This window comes from Lepisma saccharinum, chromosome 2 (genome assembly GCF_977018435.1).
Source record: "Lepisma saccharinum chromosome 2, izLepSacc3.1, whole genome shotgun sequence".
Lineage (NCBI taxonomy): Eukaryota > Metazoa > Arthropoda > Insecta > Zygentoma > Lepismatidae > Lepisma > Lepisma saccharinum.
The window spans coordinates 14,842,279-14,865,082 of record NC_139230.1 but is presented as its reverse complement, the minus strand read 5'-3'; the positions used below and the strand labels follow the sequence as shown (position 1 = coordinate 14,865,082).

The 22,804-nt window shown below is 39.2% G+C and overlaps 1 protein-coding gene across 3 annotated transcripts in view; it reads right to left on the bottom strand.

Moving 5' to 3' along the window:
* LOC145983923 (phosphatidylinositol 3-kinase regulatory subunit alpha-like) overlaps positions 1–22,804 on the bottom strand; it is a 521,211-nt gene that overhangs the window by 234,130 nt on the left and 264,277 nt on the right. For all 3 annotated transcript variants that reach the window (XM_083117077.1, XM_083117079.1, XM_083117078.1), the window contains one exon: positions 12,788–12,868. In XM_083117077.1, the coding sequence (XP_082973203.1) occupies positions 12,788–12,868 (81 nt within the window). The remainder of the gene's footprint in view (positions 1–12,787; positions 12,869–22,804) is intronic.

Here is a 22,804-nt window from a genome sequence, read left to right as displayed (position 1 = left end):
TGTCCAGACTATTTAATTGTGAAAATTAAAGGCAAACGAAAATAAATACTTTATTCACTAGCTGTAGCACATGAGTTAAGGATCCTGAATTAGTTATTTCATAAATCATGAGGCAACCTCTGTGGTGGAGTGGCTACACGTCGCGCTACGACGGCAGAGGTTCGAATCCCGGTTTGGGCATGAGTGGTCTTTGTGGGTGTTCTTTCATTAACTTCATGGTATCATCACTCATCTTCATCGTCGCGATTATCCAAGAGTGGCAGAGAAGCGATGCTAAAAAACAAATCGAATGAAACCATAAATCACGCAAACGCTCATGATCGATGGCTGAGGCAATACAGATCGTGAACACCATTTTAAACTAATTACAGATTTGTATTGCATGCCTTTTTTTGTTATTTTACGTCGAATTTCTGACACTTTTGGCTAATCGCGGCACACATTATAAGAAAATTCGAATTAAATGATGTTCTTATTATTTAATACGGGTTATTATTTGTCAGTTCTTTCGCTAAGCGGCGGAAACTTTTAATCGAAACTTCCAACAACTGTTGGTAAATCTTGGAATGGGTACCCGTGCCACGATGGAATCTTCCTCTATTTTCTAGTCACCCACAAAACGGTTCTTGGGTCGTCTCCAGGATCACTTTGACGTCACGAGTTCTAAGGAAAGATTTTCCACTGGGAGAAGAAAGAGAGCACAAGTTGTTATTTTGGAAGCCCGGGTCAGTGACAACTCGCTTTCTCCTCCAATCATCCCTGTCAAAAGTACATTAGATCAGGACGAGGCAGCGGAGACAGGGATACAAGGGAGAACAAGGAAAGGATGCCTGATACCTTAGTTTACGAAGCGCGGCCACTGGGGAACCGACACAAAAGAGGAAATGCTTGTTTTGGAAGTTCACACATTGTCCGATAGAAGCCACAATCGATTTCTGCAGCTCAAAAACAGAGCTCTTTGTTTTTTCCTATCCTTCTCTCCCCCACATCTCAAATAGGGTGCTTTCAGAGTGTAGTGGCGCCTTCTTTCTTATACACAGTATTGTTCAGATTATTAGCTATGCTGGGCCAGATGTTAACCTCGCACAACTACCTAATTTACAACCCCAACACACATGCATGTGTTCACATAAAGTAGCACATACTTCAACTGTTCAATCCTATCAAGATTGATTGATTGATTTTTCGTTCTTTAAGTCCACATTATGCACAGAAAGACTAATCGGGACTGGACCTACAGTTTAAGGTGGGATCCGATCCACTGTGCCATGTGCTTCCACCAGGTGTCGAACCCGGGACCCCTTAATTACAAGGCGACGACGTTACCACTACGTTGGGGAGGCCCAATCCTATCAAGAGTGCCACTTCACATGAACAGGAGGGGTGTAAGCGGTGACCCTTTCTAGACACACCCAAAAGTCAACGTAGTACATCCTGGACTGTACTTTTTAGACTAACGAGGAACTGGCGTCTGGACCCATGACTATTATCATCCTATATGGTATTTGTGTTGTTGTGTTGTCCATGTGTGTTTGAGATTGTCCCTTCATCTATTTCATCGTATCACCATTCATCCTCATCCTCGCAATTAGCCAAAACTGGCAGAAACGCGTTGTAAAATAAACCAAATTATTCAAGTGAACAGGAGTGTATGTATGGTTGTCAGTTCACACGTGAAATCGCACTAATTTCACAACAGAGAAGATGAATTACATTCGAACTTTTCCTTTGGTTTGAAAATAATTTTTGGATTAATAGACTATAAGAGATTTTTGCTCATCGACTACTTATTTCTTGGCGATAGAAAACAAAATTCACGATTACCAAACACAAAACAGCACTTTACGGAAACTCTTTCATAGTCACCGCGATAAAAGAGTGGAATGAACTCCCCCCACCCCTGACAGGAATGAGGTATTGGCTTTAATTTTAATCTTAATTCTGTAATAATATTACACTACTTGTGGTTTTAGATTTTACTCTGTGTAATCAGTATATTAACAGTTTATATTTATGTAGCCTATGTGTATGTATGTATGTATTTATATATATATATATATATATATATATAATATTTTATATATTATATATATATTATTTTTCTATATTTTAACTTTTCTACTGTAAAACTGATTTTCTGAAAGTGTTATGTAAATATCAATTACAATATGTATTTGACAAGGGTTTGTTGTAAGAGCGGCCCGTGAGGTCGAAACACACCCACTCAATGAAGGCGATTCCGTTCTATTACATTCAATTCTATAGCACCATGGCACCTAAAAGGAGCTGTACCATCATCGTCCAATTTGGGAATCACACTCCTTTATAAATATTTTCAGGATTTGAAAAGTTTAATAAAGTCTCCTGATCTTCTAGGTGAACAGAGCAGACAAAATACTCAAGTCAGTCTTTCGGCCTTTTCAGACGTAACCTTGCCATTAAATGGGAGAACAACAATTATTCGCTCTACGATGGATAAGGGTGGGAATACGGATGCCATATTGAAGGACACGTTTTACTCTGCGGAGCAACTCCCACACTTCACAAGCGAAGGCTCTTGCATGAATTAGAAATATACGAACATGAATATACTATGATCTTCATTAAAAACTTCTTTAAGAACTTAGCTAGCAATTGTTCTCTAATGTAAATAAAAGTTATAAATTTACCGCCGTAAAGAAACAGAACGCATGTTTTCCGTCAAATATGGTGGCGCTGATGGTTCTTTATACTTTCGACCCCTTGTACAGTCACGTACACTTCTGGGTTGTAACTACCGCACCAGGGTCGTTACAGCATAGAAGTGACAGTGACTGTACTTTGTATATAAAAAAACACATTGGAAAAAGAGTGTGAATTTGAATTAGCCTTTGCTGGCTAACAGCTGGCCTGATCATCATCGTATGTAATCTAGTGTGTGTGTGGAGTAGATTATAAAGCTAATGAAAGAATATGATCCCGACCTGGGCATGAGAGTTCTTTGTGAGTGTCCGTCCCATCATCAATGTCATCATATTATCACAATTCCTCATCTTCACGATTAGCCAAAAGTTGAAGAAAAGCGAAGTAAAATGAATTCAATCAATCGAATAATACACGTATAATATTTAATGCTCTAATCTTCCTATTCCTCACCTTCACATGGTGATCGTAAAGTGCAGCATAAATTGTATCAGAAGAGTTTTAACAATTGTTCAAAGCGTGTAAAGTGAACTAGAACAGTGGGTCTCAAACGTTTTTGTTATTGTACCCTTTATTTGTAACTAAACGTCTAACGTACTCCCACCATAGATTTCTGCGAAGAGTATGTTTTGGGGATTTTTTTTGGCTGCTTGTTTTGTGGGGCGTTTTTGAGGCCAGGCGTGTATCTGGAATAGAGGAAAATGACATTCGGGCTGTATGTGGGAAGATGGTAAGCAAATAAACATTAGAATCCTACGTTTATTATTTTATTGGGTGTTCCTACGTTTACTATCTTTTTTGATTAGTTACATGAATAAAAATATGAAACACATGTATGCTAAGAAGTACATAAAAAACTTTACATTTTATATATTTTTTCCAGAGTAATTGGAAAAGATTAAAGAACAAAAATAAGTTTGCAAACAAACTGTCAAGCACAATTTTGGAGTTTTTATTGCCAATCCTCAGAGCTTCTAGTGCAAAAGATGTGCCTGCATAGCCTGACACAGTTCCTTCATGTCTGGGTGTGCACTTGAAACTTTCAAGCAGAGATTCGGTTCCAAATTTAGTCCATTATAGCTTTCGAACTAGTATTTTTTTTAAAAACATTTCATTGATTGATTGATTGATTTAGTTTATTTTACTTCGCGTTTTGTGCCTTTGGGCTAATTTGCGAAGATGGGGATGACCCTTGGTCAACAAAACATTTGAAACAAAGAGAAGTGTGTCAGTGACAAAATCAGCCTTATTTTCCTGTTGAGTGTTACAGCAATGAAGTCTGCTCTACATTAGGGATGGCCAGATCCGGATCCTGGCGGATCCGAAATCCGGATCCGGTACTTTTTGGATCCGGATCCGTTTTGCCATCCCACATGCGCTTCTTTGGAAAGAAAGAATGTGCTTATAACATATTGTTACCTGCTAATATACATATATATATATATATACAGGGTGTTGCAAAATACCTGTTACAACGCTTGGGAGGTGGTTCGACAAGTAAAAACAAGGAAAAAATGCCATGTGGAAAAATGTCGAAATCGGCACTGTTTTCGAGTGACAGGCGTGCGAAAATCGCCTCACACCATGTTTATGGCACAATAACTCAAGAAGGAAGAAATATATCAATGTCGGAATAAAATAATACAAACAAAATCGTACCTGGCGAATACAATGGTGCATCAATTGAGGCCCAGTGTAAATTGCGCAAGGGGACTCTCAAAGAAAGTGGGGAATCCCCTGATGGAAAATACAAGACATTTACTACTATCTTCTACATAATGTTGAGATCGGAATGTAGCCAGTAAAAAATGGCGACGTATGTCCACATGTCCCACTACTGCTGGGACACCGTCCCACACCCGGAAAATAGGAAAATAACTGCAAATCTCCTGTTGTACACGGTTCACATTGCGGTACGAAGAAGAAAAGAAACCAATTTGTCGCATGTCTCACTACTGCTGGGACACCATCCCAAATGGAAAAAAAATACTGGAAAATCATAAAAAAACGTTTTCAATCCCTTAATGTTGACACACTACTTTGCAGTACGAAAAATAAAAGTTAAACAATGGCCACATGTCGTCAGGCTATACATACGTATACTACAAGAAAGCTCCCCAAAGAAAGTGGGTAATCCTAAAAGGAATGAAGACGGGGAATGGCGAGAAAACGCACACAATGGCATGTAACATTTCCAGGCACAGCACATCTAGAAGGGATTCCACTGAGAAGCGCACAACCTCCGCACATGCAGATCGACGGTATGAAGTACAGCGATATCCAGCATCTTCACTCGCACCTTTCACTAAAGGACACTATGCGGTGCTGATAGGGGCTCACAAACACCGGTATACTCAGAGACGTTGTTGAAAATGTCCGCCATTGACTTCAAGACAAAGATGGCATCGGCGAAGCACTGATTGTCTTGTACGCGCAAATACCTCTGGCATGTCACCAATTGTTCCAGCAGCGGCACTAACACGAGCAACGAGATCCTCAGCACTTTCCACAGGGGTTTCATACACGAGCCTTTTCATTTCTCCCCACACAAAGAAATCCAGTGGTGTGAGGTCGGGGGAACAAGGTGGCCACGGTAAAGGTCCACCCCTGCAATTCCAACGATCGCCGAAAATATCGTTGAGTAAGGCCCTGGCTCCCCGGTCGAAATGTGCGGGGGCGCCGTCGTGTGGAAACCAGATACGTTGTCTAACTACCAGTGGCACGTTTTCCAAAAGTTCAGGTAATACGTCATGTAGAAACATCCGATAATTCCCACCACACAAAGTAGAGGGCAAAATGTACGGGCCTATCAAGTGGTCACCTACTACGCCACACCACACATTCACTGCGAACCTATGTTGATGATGGCGCACAATGATTGCATGCGGATTGTCCATATCCCAGACGTGGCTGTTGTGGCTATTGAACATGCCGTCCCTGGTGAATATTGCCTCATCGGTCCACAAAACTCTTGTTGGGAAATCTGGAATGGCAAGAGTTTGTTGCACGTACCATTGGCAGAAATCCATGCGTAGGGGAAAGTCCATGGGCAGTATGTGGTGCACCTTATGCAATTTGTATGGGTGCAATCCCTCCTCCTGAAGAACGCGGAACACATTGCTATGGTGGGTTTGTTGAGTACGAGCACTGACACGTGTGCTGGTGTCAGGACGGTCTCGTATCGCGTCCAACACGTCCTCTTCAAATTGCACAGTGCGCACAGTGCGGGGTCTTCCACAATCCCACCTACGGGGTAGTAGAGATCCAGTTTCACGCAGTCGAGCATCAAGTCTTTGAAAGAGTGCATGTGCTGGTAACCTCCTATTGGGAAAACGTTCGTGATACGAACGCCGTGCTTCACGGCTGTTTCGGTTTGCCTCTCCATAAACGAGATGCATATCAGCAAGCTCGTGGGTAGAGTACTCCACGATTGTCCTGTTCGAGAACTGCCCAGCAACAGGGGCACTTTCCCTCCGAGTGACGGATCACAACTGCCGTGATTAGCACCCACGTAATGTCACACAGGTGTCCACGCAGTTGTTGCAATCCGAGAAAGAACACGGGAATACGTACTCTACGTACAATATTCCTTGGCGCAATTCAACCATACACACACGCCAGACTAAACTCCACGCTGCGAGACGCAGAACAAGACAGGAAAAACAACGGTCGACTACTCTCTACGTAGTATCCACCAACACTAATACGTAACAGGTGACCTACACTTACAGCGCCTCTAGTGGGGCTTTCTGTATCAATTAGCTGAAATCAATCTGAGCGTAATTTGATGGCATAGCGTCATTTTCGGGTGAATTTCCTATTTCCCGAGTGTGGGACGGTGTCCCAGCAGTAGTGGGACATGTGGACATACGTCGTCATTTTTTACTGCCTACATTCCGATCTCAACATTATGTCGAAAATAGCAGTAAATTTCCTATATTTTCCATCAGGGTATTCCCCACTTTCTTTGAAAGTCCCCTTGCGCAATTTACACTGGGCCTCAATTGATGCACCATTGCATTCGCCAGGTACGATTTTGTTTGTATTATTTTATTCCGACATTGATATATTTCTTCCTTCTTGAGTTATTGTGCCATAAACATGGTGTGAGGCAATTTTCGCACGCCTGTCACTCGCAAACGGTGCCGATTTCGACATTTTTTCAGATGGCATTTTTTCCTTGTTTTTACTTGTCGAATCACCTCCCAAGCGTTGTAACAGGTATTTTGCAACACCCTGTATATATATATATATATATATATATATATATATATATATATATATATATATATATATATACATATATATAGTGTGTGTGAGCGCGTGCGCGATTTGTAATTAATTAATACACTTACTAGGGAGGTCTAAGTCTCCCCCTCCGATTTCCATGAAACTTGGCATTTGTATTGAGGCCCCCCCTCAAATGTCAAGATGAGGAGAAATGGAAGTGGGGATCTGGCCCCGAAACCACGTAAATATGGTATAGGAAGAAACAGGGGGCATAGGGCCTCTCTATAAACCTGTCAAATTTCATGGAAATCGGAGGGGGACCCAGGGGTCAGATGATTCCCACGTCAATTTGTCCTCATCTTGACATTTGAGGCGGGTTTTGCCCCCTAAAACAGTTTTTTAGCCGAAACAAAAAAAAAAACACGTATTTCTTCCTTTGGGCCCCTTTATACACCTGCCAAGTTTCATGAAAATCGGAGGGGGACACAGGGGTCAGATCCTTACTTCAATTTGTCCTCATCTTGACATTTGAGGGGATTTTGCCCCCTAAAACAGTTTTTAGCTGAAACAAAAAAACACGTAATTCTTCCTTCGGACCCCTCTATACACCTGCCACGTTTCATGGAAATCGGAGGGAACACAGGGGTCAGATCCTCACTTCAATTTGTCCTCATCTTGACATTTGAGGAGGTTGCCCCCTAGAACAAATTTTTTGCCGAAACAAAAAAACACGTATTTCTTCATTTGGGCCCGTTTACACACACATCTTCCAAGTTTCATGGAAATCGGAGGGGGACACATAAGTCAAATGCCCACTTAAATTTGTCCTCATCTTGACATTTGAGGGGGGTTGCCCCCTAAAAGTTTTTTAGCCGAAACAAAAAAACACGTATTTCTTCATTTGGGCCCGTTTATACACACACCTGCCAGTATCATGGAAATCGGAGGGGGGGACAGGGGTCCGATCCTCACTTCAATTTGTCGTCATCTTGACATTTGAGGGGGTTTTGCCCCCTAAAACAGTTTTTTAACTGAAACAAAAAAAAACACGTATTTCTTCCATTGGGCCCCACTATACACCTGCCAAGTTTCATGGAAATCGGAGGGACACAGGGGGCAGATCCTCACTTCAATTTGTCCTCATCTTGACATTTGAGGGGGTTTTGCCCCCTAAAACAGTTTTTTAACTGAAACAAAAAAACACGTAATTCTTCCTTTGGGCCCCACTATACTGCCAAGTTTCATGGAAATCGGAGGGGGACACTTAGATAACTTCCCTTGTTAGTCTTACACTTTGTAATTATTTAACACTGCATATAATGTTTTATTTTAATTTGTAAAACTGTAACTGTAGAACAATTGTATAACATTTCTATCTTGTTATATGTGTTAAAGGTTTCATCCTGGAATGGAATGTCTCACATTTATGTGTGTTTTCATTTCCAATATATTCGAATGAATACATATTCGTTTCAATGGCATTTACAAAATCACCTCGGACATTTGTGCACGTGTGTGTTAGCCGATGCGTAGCAAAGTATTTTAGGAACAACACTTGAAAAAATTCTTGTAGGACTAACGAAAAATTTCTTTGTAATCGAAGATCATAATACCTTTTAAGGTGTGGTAATATAATAATGGGATTGAGATACGAAACTCTCGGATCCGGATCCAAATCCGAAACTTTCAGACCCGGATCCGGATCCAGATCCGTAACTTTTGGATCCGGATCCGTTTGGCCATCCCTACTCTACATACCTGCAGCAAAAATGTTGTCGTGTGGGTATTCTCATATTTCTCTTCAGAGCTAATCGCGTGCCCTGGGGGTACGTGTACCACAGTTTGAGAACTACTGCACTAGACGTTTCTTGAAAAAAACGCTTTGGGAATTTCAGAGAACTTGTTTTCATCACATTTGGAACACCTTTTTACGTTTGTGTGTATCAAAAGTAAAAAGTGATTGAAAGTCAACCAAAAGAACGAAAAGTGTACAAGATTTGTGCCAAAAAGGAAGTGACAAGACAAGCACTCAGTAGTCATGGTGAAAACTGGTCAGTATGACGAAATAACCCCACAAAATGCAGTATGATGACATAAATTAACAATAAATTATGACATTGTTAGGCCCATAGACAAAATTTTATTTCGGGAGGGAGGCTCATCCCTTACCAGCAGCCGATAATATCTAAAGGCAAAAATGTGGGAGAGAACCCTTGAAGATGAAATTCTCAGTATACTACAACTTATTATACAAAGTGTTTAATCCTGCTAAGGAAGTAAAATTAATTACCACTATACACTATTTCCAACATAGCATTTGTAGGATTTCGGAGGGGGAGGCTTCAGCTCCTATAGCCCTCCCCCCGGCTACGTGCCTGCATTCTGTAGTATACGTTCCATTGGCTGGTTTTTAAATATCAAATCTGCCGAAGTTTTCCAAACATTCAACATACCATCTACAAGAACATACTCTGAGTAAATCAGATAAAATACAGAATTATTAGTTGTATACTAATCCCTTCTTTATTTTAATTACGCGTATCTTGTTGTGACAATAGTGCCTAATGGCACATAGAAATTCAAGATAATATTTGCTTGGACATTTGATAAGAATGCAACTACCGCAACACCATGCACACGGTAGGATTGTTCATATACTTATGAAGAATTGTTATATCTTTTTATCGGCAGGTTAAAGCTTTTTTTTAAAAAAAGGATAATCGCAATAGAAGCACAGGTAAGACCAAATTTGCATATTCTCAGGAAATTTTTCATATTGCGAAATTATTTTCCCACGAAAATCCTGTTTACTAAATATTGACATGGTCATGTTTCCCTTACATGCGTGTGCGAGAATATAACATACATGGTTCCTGGTTAGTATAATAGCTATAAACACTGAGAGTGGTCTCGGTTTGAATTCCTGATACTGTGAAATTTCGATGTTGGTCCAGTATTATGAGAACAATTGAGAAACTGAATAAGAAGTAGTGGGACCTAAACGTAGGCACGATATGTAGTGAGCAGTGGATGGATCATGCGTTACAGAACACAAAATTACAAGTTAGATTAACTGTATCTAGTAGCTTCAACTCAGTTACTTTGTTAAAGTAACTAGTAATGAAATACATAGTTACTTTTAGCTATTTTTCACATGGAAAACATTTTCTTCAGCCAGATTTGGGCAACATCTTGAACAAAATTCTCGCCTCAAATATGAGCAAATTGATTATTATTAAAATTGTGAGAAAATGTTATACTTTTATTGCAAAAACTGCCACTGTATGTATCCCATTTTACAACATCTAGGATTTAAAGCCCAAGAAAAATCGTGGGTGTACCCGTACCACAGCTTTCGGTTCTACTGTAATCAACAAAATTATGATTTGCTAAAAAGGAAACTAAATAAAATCATCATGTTCAAGTACAGAGGTTTACTTTTATTACCCCTATAATTTGTATATTAAAAAATATACGGTTAATTATAATTTAACTTAGTGGAATTATTTGCCTGTAGTTCGTAATTTATTGATTGATGTTTGTTACATAGCGTCGCTTTTATGCCAATTTTGATGAATCGCAACGATGAGGATGAGATCATGAAATTTATGAAGTGACACTCACAAAGAACACCAATGGCCAGGCAGGGATTCGAACCCGGAACCGCTGACATCGTATCGCGCTGTGCTAACCACTACGCCACGGAGGTCGACTGTAATTAAAGCAGGTAATATGTTACACAAGGAATATCTTATCTGGAAAAAAATCAACTATAAAAGTAACTTAGTTACTTTTTAAAGTAACGGTAGTTCTAACTGGGTTACTTTCTCAAACGAGCTACTGTAACACTTGTTACTTTTAGAAATTAACTATCCAAACACTTATAGCATATGAAGAAGTATGCGATATTGTATCTTAAAATAATAATAAATTACTACTGACTGCACATCAAAGGAGACTTGCAAGGTAACTAAGAGAACACAGACTTAGTCAACTTGGCTTGGCAGGAAACGATGGAAACTGGGAGTCCCACGTATTTCACCTTAATTGGCATTATAAGTCTGAATATTAGTATTTTTAGGCCAAGAATAACGGCAGCAGCAAACAACCGCACTTCAATATTGTGGTGTGCATCTGATGGTATAACGTTAAAAGTTTTATCTCGTATTACTGTTCAACCACCATGAAATCTGTTTCTTTAGTAGCTTTACAGTTCGCTTCAAACTCTTTGATGGTCATTGAATTTCCGGGGGGGAAAGTATGTTTCCTCTAGGCTTCAAAGCAAACAGAAACCCACACAAGTTCACAGGGCGTACGATTTTGCTTACCTCCCTTTATATCTGCCCACACTGATTTTATCTTGGGTTACAATCGCCGGAAGCTCCACCAAAGCTATCAATACATCATATATTCGCATCGTAAACAACCAACTTCTGCTGTAACATAAATATCAGCTAGTTGTAACCTGTTGCCAAGGTAGACAAATTTAGCCTATCAAGCGGCAACGATATTTCATTCGCCATGATAACCTTCGAGTTTTTCTTCAACTCTACAGTAATATTGCTGTATGAAACCACTAGAAATGATCCGGCAAAGACCAGTGAAATTAATACTCATACACACGAAATTAATATCTTAGTTCGAGAGACTTCAATATCGAAGAGCTCAGCAGCAGAAAAGATCAAAGTAGTACACAGCACAAAAAATATTTACATTTATTTGCAAGTATTGCCACAACCGTAAAATGTCGAATGTCAGGAGAGGGTATGAATCCTTTATGAGCTTTTCAATCTTCACGCGTGGCTATTTTTTTAAAAAAATATTGTCAGAATTCACTATTACAGCTCTCTCAGAGGGAGACCACTATGTCCCCAACCATTACGAAAAACTTGATTCACTTAGGTGTTTTTTTGATCATGTGATGGAATGCTGGTGAGAAATTACTTTCTTTCATTTATTTCAAAAGGCAAGAGACGCCGCATAAAAATTAAATATTTACATACATACATATACCACACATTTCTTTGTTCGAATTCCATATAAATATCTAGGTTCAGGCACCTTAATCACACTGAACAAACTATACTTCAAGTAAACGTTTGCGCAAAGAAGTAGCGTTACTTATTTGCGTGTCTACACACTGATACATCATTAACTTATACATTTCAAAAGTCTGTAATTTTTAGATCCAACACATCTCACAGTGTTCCTAAACTGAAGAAATGTAGGTAACATATTCTATCTATATTTCGAACTCAGAATCGACATTCTCTATTCTTCAAAAAATTGTAGTGTGTACAATATTCACCGATGACCTGCTTTACTGTAGATCTCTTTGTGTAAATATATATCAGGGGTTGATAATACCTGTGACATTAGCAATATTACAGGTTATGTTCGCAGACACGTCTATAGTCGCACACGGGAATACTAGGAAAGTGCATAAAGCTTGTTAGAATACTGTAGAAAAATTAAAATCTCATAAAAACGCGCATTTTATATGGGAGCTGGTATGAATTAATTTTACAACAGTAGACTTCAACAGATTCATGTTACGAAATTTTATTATGTTAAAACTTAAAGAAAAATCCAAAAACGCTTCTGTCCTTGTAGTTTCCTATTCCGTTAATTATTTGTTCGTGTGAAAGGAAACTATTAAAGAACATTTATTTCTTCTACTCATGCTTGTGTTTCAAATGGTCCAAACACATACCTTGTATTCTTCCCACGCATGTGGGAAATACTAAAGAAAACTGTCAGAAATTTCTCCTCATGACTCTCACGCTAAATAAACACACACACAACTTGTACATCAGAATTTTTACATGTATATATTTTCTTGTCACAGAACAGCAGACAGAAAATAAGTACTCACAGTGACGGCAGAGGATTGGCGTGAGAAAATATACGTCTTCAAAGCGATGACTTGGATGTGGTCTCTGTAATCCTACTCCACCTGAAATAAAGTGCAATGCATAATTTTCATAATGTAACATACACCAATTACAACAAATTTACTTTCATCTCCTCACACACACGCACGCACACACACACACACACAATGTGTGAGTGACAGAAAGGTAAGAACTATTTTACAGTACAGTACAACATTCTTCCATCCTTTATAACAGATCTTATTCTTCGATCCGTTACTTCGAATATGAATATATTTACTTTGTACAGAAAATGTCCCTATATTCATGTACATTTTCTTGTGTTTATTCATGATTAAACTAAAATACGACTATTCGTGAAATGTAAAGAAAGGAAGTTTACACATAAAAGTCTCAACAGGTAAAAGATCGGAGAAGCTTTCAATTTTCGGCTTGTTACTTGCCGTGAAGTTTCTATTCGAGTCCACAATCTACTGAAACGGCGCTGCACAAACATACCAACAGAAGTACTTTATTTGTTTTGTTCTGTACGGCCAATACAAAACAAAACTGAAAATATTTCACATAGCTTCCACGCCAACAGCAAATCATTCGACTCAGTAAATTAATGAGGAATAATACTCATTATCACATTTGTTGAAGCAAACGTGATTTGGCCTTTTTGGAATATTTGCACAATAAAAAAAATATAAGGAAAGCCCTACTGTGGAATATGAACTCTGCATACATTTTGCGGCATTTTTTAAAAAAGAAATGTTAATATTACCGTGAATACACACAATGTACAATAATCGCAGTTGGAACAATGAAAAAAATCACACAACTGTTTCTCCAATTTTTTTTTTTTTACAGTAACACTCAAACTATGAGTGATGACACTTGGGTCAACTTGAAAGATTATATAATGCTTTGTAACTTTTTCCCCCCGTCGAAAATATAATAGTAACACAAGAAACAATTTTATAACTTCACGATATTTTTCTTTCACTTGTATATCGAACTCTTGGATCAATAAAAACTGTGAACAGCCATGTTACAACCAGGGTTGTTAAAAGTCCAGGAACCCATAAATTCTAATGGGTTCTATTGGGTTCCGCTGTAAGACCGGAACCTTTTTTTCTCGCACAATTTAAATTCGTTCCAAGTTGCGTATTTTTTCGTTAATAAAAGGTTCCTGGACCGTATTTTAATTCATTCTTGAAAAAAGGTTCCTGGACCGAATTTAAATTCATCCGGAATAAAGGTTCCTGGACTCAATTGAAATGCTTTAAATATGAAAAGGTTCTACACTGTCTAGAACTCATTTACGTTAGTTGATTTTCGCTCCCAATCCGGGATTGAACTGATTTACAATTCCTGGACCAGGGTTGACCGATTAAAAGTTGCCTTCTAAATGTCCGCGAGTACGTTTTACATTGGAATGTCACACTGCGGGTGTAGATAGCACAGGGAATAAATAATAACGCTGTTGTTCTCTCGTGGGCCAGGTTCAAAAGCTCCCTTGTCGAAGAGTTACTGTATATAACGCAATGGACTATATTAGTGTGGCGTCACATTGAGTTCAAACAAACCCGTCACATGTTGCTCCGGCATCCGATCCAGAAACCGCAGCCAATAGGAGCCGTCGATGAGGTAACGTCAGGCTGCTGTGTTCCCAGCAGATATCACAACAGGACGGGTAGTGTTGCTACAACCAAGTGAAGTAACACGCGCGAGAGAATGGGACTACATGGAGAGGGGTAACGTGACTGTAGCGTTTGCGTTTCGCCCATTTCTACTTGTACCTTCGATTCTCGAGGAACCCAGCACTTGGATTAGTCTTTCATGCTCACAATTGGATAATCGATCCAAGTTGCGTAATGTTTCATTTCAATACGGAACTTATACCCTATTTAACTGATTCGGAAAAAAATGTTCCTGGACCGTATTGAAATTGAACCTGGTATAAAGATTCCCGGACAGAATTTAAATTAGTTCGGAAAAAGGGTTCCCGGACGGTATTTAAATTCATTCAAAAAAAGGTTCCTGGACCGTATTTAAATTAATCGAGAAAAAAGGTTCCTGGACCGAATTGAAATACTTTACAGATAAAAAGGTTCTTTACGGTCCAGAACCCATTTACGCTTGCTGATTTTCTCTCCTGGATCGGAATTGAATTTATTTAAAATTCCTGGACCTTTAACAACCCTGGTTACAACAGGTGATCTTCTCCATGGAAATATGACGAAACACACAACATGAAGCTTAGGTCACCGATAACCTGCATTACTACATATCTATTTGTGTGTGTGTGTATGTGTAACAAAGTGTATGAAGCTAAGTTAAGGACAGCCATCACCTAGAAACATGGTCCAAACGGCTTTAGATTAATAATCATGAGATCTAATGAGATAAGTCCAGGACCAGCACTCAACGCGCTCGCCTACTGTAGCGACCCATTGCATTTTCAGCTAAATATGTATTGTGTGCGTGATAATACTAACGCACTGGTATTACTAAAGCTCTAGGTTTATGGCCTTAGCAACACACCCATCCAAGGCAAAATCAGTTGTCTCGACCATCCATGGTAATTTCCTTAACGTCCATTTCAGCATTATACGAATGGAACAAAGCCGCGATTAACTAGAGAAGTGTTGAAGAGACTCAAATAAACAAATTATAACCTGGCAAAGTAGATGGAGATATTCACCCTTATCCTCATTTTCCATATTCGTTCATCAAATTTGCTGCAAGGCTTTCTTGAAAATAAGTCGGTTGTCTATTTGACGAAAGGTATCTAATGCCTGATTCTCTTTCAACGAGTTGCTAGGTGCCTGGGAGTGCCCAGCGTTGATAGCATCCTGAAGAATTGGCCCTGCTTGCGAAATTAATAATGGCAGTAAGTTAATTCTAAAATATATAGTAAAAGCTATTCAAATTTTGTTTTCGTAGACTTTCTGCACAAATAGGCAAATCGCGACAGAAACTACAGCTGCTATGTCTTGTATTTTTATTTAACGTCACTTTTCTACTTCTTTAAATTTATCATGATCATTTACTGAGTAATAATTAGATCAAATAATAAAAATCATAATGTAATACCCATGCCCTGGCAGGGAGTTTAAAGTAGGATCCATAAAGTTTTAAGGTCAGAATCTATCACTGAATTGAACAAGGAGATACACATATGTCTACAAATCAGTAACATTATACTATGAGACACACAGTGACATTTGAGTATACTGAGATTGGAAGGAAATAAATCTTACGAAGCTTCCGGAAATAACTACAGATTTAATGCCATTTTTTGGACATCCATAAATTATAAAGTGGCAAAAACGCCTGACATTTTAGTGTTCCGCACCGAGCTTTAAAGCATCCTGGGAAGTTGGAGAGGCACAGCACTGAAGGTCAGGCCTAATTGCAATTAAAATTTATGAAGACAGCTGTAGAAGCTGCGAGACAGAAAGGAAAAACTAAAATTATAACCGTGGAAGGTTTATAGCTTACTGCTGTATATGCCATACTACGTAATTAATTATTTTTAAATCTTTATTTATTCTGAATTGTGTAATTTTCGGTTTATTCGCTGGTCAACTGCAAAATTTCTTGTGTTGTTATTTCCAAGTCTAGATGCTTAATGTATAAAAAAGATTAACACTGAAAAATAGGAAGCAACTAGTTAATTTACATATATCCCTATAGTATATTTGTGATATGTTACATTGCATCTATTCACTATTGGGATATGAGCGAAGATACTAATAGTCGTTCATTTAGGGAAGAAACTGCGCTGTAAATTAAATGATTTCACGGGACTCGACTCTTAGGGGATTACCCTAATCACCAAAGTTTTCAAATGGAATAAAGAATGGTGCAAGAAGCACCATGAACACCGTCATGGCATCCCTGTTAATTGTTCACGCCTTCATTTCGATACAAACTATCTTCTTGTGTACAAATATGGGTTTGAGGTTCGACGATGGCATATGAATCTCTACTTCTAATTTTCTTCTAATTTATATAGATACCCATATACATATTTGCTACATATCGATCGCGTCGAGGCACATTGCACAATGGTTCGGATCCTGTATAGTCAGTCTATCATCAAATGAACTAAAATAAATAAAACTTTGATTTCTATTACATAAGCCGGTCTTGTGGCTGAGCCATAAAGTGGTCGACTTTCCGAAGTTCTCGAATTCGAGTTACGACCTGGGTCCTGATACGCCTTGTGTATCACTTCATCAATTTCATCTAATCATCAATCATCTCCGTCGTCGCCATTAGTCAAAATCGCATAAGAGCGACGCTAAATAACAAAAACAACAAGTTTACTGCACACAGGCAGACAGTGTGTGTCCATCTGGTATGATGTCCGAAAATTTGTTCTTACTGTAACATTCACAATGAGTACTGCAAAGTGTAATTATGATAAAGAACATGTTTAGATTTTCATTCTGAAATAAGAATCCAGGCAACTGTAACCGGAAAAGTTATACAACGTCAGATGAAGTAAACTATTAGGAAAATCAAAATAAAATTTACTCTAACGTAATGTTGCAAAGACAAGAATTAACATTATAAACAATATTTTTTTCTTCCCTTATTGCTACAAATTGATAATATATTACGTGCAGATGTTTACCTTGACGAAGTGTGTAGTGGTTGTTCCATTAAATACTGACGTTAAATACCGACCACTCCTTGCAGTTTTATTACCGTGCCGAACAGAACACTTCTCCCATTGTCGTGCCCATCATTGTTGTTCGTGACCTTTGGTGACATTATGCTAGCAACACTGCTCTTTAGATATAATTCTAGTCATTTGTTCAGCTGATTTATTTGCTGGCGATTTACTTTTATTGTTAATTAATGTTGTCTTCGCTTCGGAACTTGCTTGTCACACGAGACGTCTTGTCTTCTTTGAAGGTGTAATAAATAACGACATTGTTTCGATGTCGCATAGCAGTCGCCACAATCAACCACCTTTTGTTAAAGTGAAACGACATCAAATGTTAACCAATTTAGGAAATGCACATTGTTTCAATGCAAAGAAAGAATTCAGTTAATTTTCTACGACCAATCTATTCTTGGCTCACTCTGCTTGCCTAACCCGGAAAACACATCCTGTCCTACCGCGATGGGTTGACAGTGACGACGTCTTCAGATGGGGGCGAGAAGGGTGGACGATATGGACGTCAGGAAGAGAAGGCAGGAGTGGCCACGGCTCCCATCAAGAAAACCCTTAGTACTCAAAGCAACCTCTTGCACCGAAGCGACACGATAAGTTTCACGTGTCGCTCAGACTTGCCTGTTATCTCATTTCAGACCGGAGCGACAAGCGACACACACCAATCGAACGCAGGTTTGTGCGGCCTCTCATGCCGCTACGGTGTGAAAAGTTGATGTTGATTGACTCGTTCCCAAGCGACATGGTGTGCATCGTGTCGCCTCGGTCTGTTGTTCGCGCATGCGCAGTGAATGTTTGCGAGTAGACTGAAAGGGGCCGTGTCGCTTGTCGTCTTGATCTGAAATGTCCCACCTAACGTAAATTCAACTGGGAAATTTTAAAAACAACTACAAATCGTTCAGACATGTAATTCTAAGATCTAATCGCGATCTTTATCTTTAACCTAATAGAAGTTAACGCATTTCAATTATTACTATAGCAGATCCGCAAAATTGATTCTTATTCAGACATGAAAACATACCTTGTCTGGTCCTGGTTCAATTGAAAGATGCGTGCAATTAAAATAAAGTTACGCTTGTGGTGTCAGCATATGACAATCGAAAGTGATGACTAACCTCATATAATTTTATGAACATGTTATCTCGAGTATAAAAAATAATAAATAAAGACAACCTCGCATTATTATTTCTTTACGAAAGTACTTTTGAAGTGAAGCATGTAATTACAAGAACAGTGGTTTGGTCTATACGACTTTTTTACGAACAAGAACAATCTTTATATGTGACATTTTATTATTCATACGAGTTCCAAAGCAATATTGCACTTCCCAAACAAGGATCTTGTTAATGGTTAGAACTCGTGCTTGTCCTTCAATTGTCCTTCCAGTAGAGGAAGCACAAAGCATGCTCGCTAACTACTCTCTTCTGAGACAAGCTCCACTGAATTCCTGCATTTACTAAGCCAAGCAATTCTTACGAGAAAACGTATGCTCAGAACAAATAAGAAAATATCGAAATCAAATGCCAAAACATATCCTAAATAGCATTGTAGGTGAATATTCAAGATATATATTTATTATAATTTCCTTCTAAGTTTTTTGTTTATTTTTCCAGAAGCTGTGGGTTCAATTTCGGATTATACACCTGAACAATTCATCTAAAGGTATAGTCCAATTGCCCATGCCTATTTTCATTCACTTTGATTTTATATTCTATGCACTTACAAGGGGAAGTGTTGTTTCAATTCTTGGACCTTAAGTTTCCCAAAAACAAACTGAAGTGAGTGTAGCAATATGCAGTTTCGGTGAACACAATCAAACGATAAAGAATAATAGTTAGGGCCACAATACAGAAATCTCTGTCGTTGGAGTATCAAGCAAAAAGGACATGTGATTGTAAGAAGTCAGTTAAGTTGGAATGCTTGAAAAAACACAGTTTCTGCAGTTTCTTCCTGTTCATCTGTTGGAAAAATGACAAAAATATCCGGTTAGCAGCAACGAAAAACCTTGAATTTCTAAGTTTCTTCAAATACTGGAATCTGCCAAGATAATTTAGTAATTATACTGTTGATTACAAGGGAAGGTACAGAGGAATAGGACATTTCTTTACTCTGTGGGTAAAGTAAGCTGTCGGAAATGTGTACACTCCTGTTAATATAAAGTGGCACTTACTTGGACTGTTCAAACCTGTCAAGAGTGCAGCTGTATGTCAACAAGGGTCTACAGTCACCGGCAATAAAAATGGGACACCTAGAAATAGAAATACTTTCTTCCCTGCAAGGCGTGATGTATGTTGCCTAACTCTACGGCGATAAGTATTTAAATAGCAAATTTTCAATAGAAACTTCTACCACGCCGTACATTTAGGCAACACACATAACGTCTTGCAGTGAAGCAAGTATTTCAGGATCTAGGTATCCCATTCTTATTGCCGGTGACTGTACAACGAAAATAGGCCAACATGTGAGTTTTCCGTACATGTTCCAAACAATCAAAAAATATGACTTGGCTAAAAGATCAGTTGCTTCGTTTGCATGCACTTTAATGCAATATTTGCTTATTTGTAACTATTATTATTATTTTGCTATTTTATTACATAATGAATGCCGGCTTTTTCTTACAGTATGACACGGAAGACATTAATACTATTGATGTCGTTCCCGCGACAATGCGAGTGGTTAGTATAATGGAGTTACGTGATCTGTTTAGCAGCATTCAATAATGGCGTAGTAAGCGTTCACAGCCAGAAACCCACAAGTAGATGAGAAGTGTGATTACTTTCACGCAACACTTCACTACCTTTACGAAGCTGAATCAACTCCAGTGGATCTTGGTATTAGTACCTGTTCAAATATCACAATATAGTCGTAGCTCCTCCGTGCATCGACACCTTGCTACTTACGACACAGGGACATGTATTTCACGACTATAATTTTGAAATTCACTTTAAAAATTAGTACACTTCACAGGTTATGAGACATACGCGAGGATAAATATTTTAAGTTCACTTAATGCCCACATAGGCAAATCGGTACTGGACCTACAGTTGAAAGTGGTATCAGAACCACTGCGCAATGTCTCTCCATTTAAATGCTGTTCGGCGAAAGAACAAAATTCAAAATTATATTTTTGCCTTTTCCGTCGAAAGCCAGGGAGAGTCACAACCGCTGAACCAATCGGCTTGGTCCAGTTGCCGTGATGGGAAATTCTCGTTGTATTCTGCGTTGCCAATTTTTTTGTTTCGAGTAGTTTTCGAAACAGGTGGCAGGCACCCTCAACAAGGCCAAGCACGGCGAAGCGTAATGGTGGTCGCCGCGTAGCAAGCGAATAGGTCTCCCATTCCCTGCCTCTCTCTGAAATGCGAGCGAAGAGTGCACGTTGACAGCAAAAGGTGTGCACGACTGGACAAAAAACTGGGTTGCCTGAAGTTTGTTCTCTGGCCAGTCGGGCTTTAGCATCGAACACGGTACCCCTTGATTACAAGGATACAGAGTGCCATTGGGGATCGAACTCGGGATCCTTTGATTATCGCTACGCAATCGTGGAGGCCCAGGGCGAGAATATTTGTAGGGAGCAGTCACATTTAGTGTCCTTAAATATCACGCTTGAACTGAGATTTGGGGTAAAAGTTGCGTTGATTACAAATTTCCCTTGGAGGGGAAAGGGGCTGGACGAGTGGGGAAGGGCGGCCACTCCTCTTCGGGTCTCATCACTGGGAATGGAGGGAAACCAGACTTATAAACCCTCCCTCAACGGAAAGGTCACCATGTGTGCAAATAATGCTGTCAGTCTGATATAAGAAGTGGTTTGGTCTGCAAACTGGAATAGGTCAGGAATGGACTGGTTACTATGCTCGGTACATGCGATAACACAGACTTCATGTGCTCAGTTCATAAAGGGCGCTACTGGCACAAAGCAGATAAACAAAGTACACCTTCAAATACAAGCATCCGATCTGGCAAACACGGACATAGACAAGGGTGCAGAGCATAGGATGCACGTCGAAGTTAATGTATTATGTACGGTTTGAATGGAACTCTGTACATCTTACATGTGTAATCGCAGTTTCACTGAAACAGGTATGATGTAGTTGCTGCGACGTGCGCCCTATCCTCTAATTGTGCCCGAGTATTCCCCGAGCAAAACAACAAAAACAAAAAAACGATCTCACGTCCTGGAGAATAGGACGACGCTCCCCCTGTAGTCATGAGAAAATTGCCACTGTACCATTAAAATACATCCTAAAACTAATATAATTTACACCCTTTTTGTCAGCAGACAATCCACACAATTGTAAAAATCACAAGGAGATACAAGATGCAAAGTTGTTCTCAGACCAGGGCGAAAGTTCTAGGAATTTCAGCGTGCGTTTCAGTCTTTTACAACAGCAGTGTTCTCTTCACCTGATGGTAAGAGACCTGTAGGAAGGCCAAGACGAAGATGGAGGGATACCGATGAGATTGACCTAAAGGAAATCGGTAAGGCTGGAAAGGATTGGATTGATCCTGCCCAGGATAGGGACAGATTGAAGACTTGTGTTGTTGAAGTCATAAACCTTCGGGTTTAAGAAGGCTAGAGAATTAGTTAGTGTTCTCTTGACACTACAGTGGGACGCCAATGCCAAATTGTGCATTACTATGTTCATTAAGTTTCCTCTTGCATCCTGTGTGTTTGTAAGAAACGGATATTTACTATGCTGGTACAGAGATAGTCAGCAACTTGTTTCGTTTTTTATTTCAATTCTCGAAGCTCTCATTTGGCAAAACAAAAAAAAATAAACACGGTGATGGGCAATTTGCATGGTAATATTTATGCATCCCAATGTACCTCACGTCGATTTGCTACGTCTTCAGTACCAAACTCTTCCTTGCGTGTGTCTGTTTCATGGTAGTTTTCTGTAATTCTCCACAACTCATTGCAAAAACATTTAGAGATCCCAATACAGGCCTGTTCAAACGAAATCACCGCCGCCTTCTGAGTAAGGGGTTCTCTGTTGGATTCCCGGTGTGGACATATTTGAGTGGTTCGGATCGCGTTGCGATTAGCCTACACGTGCAATAAAACGTTTCTCTAAAATAATAATTCTGTCCAATCAGTCCACAGTAAAAAAAATATACAAAGACGAAACGTGTTTTTTTTCTACATTGACTATAGAAAATAAATCGGCAATACTTGAGCATAATATCAATTACACTACACCATTACGCTAAAACTTCAAAAAGCACAGCGACCATCCAAACTGAGCCTATACTGAATGCGATCTATTGAAGCATTATGTTGTTCGTAGTATCAACAGCTGCCGCTCGTGGCAGCACGTAACCGAGC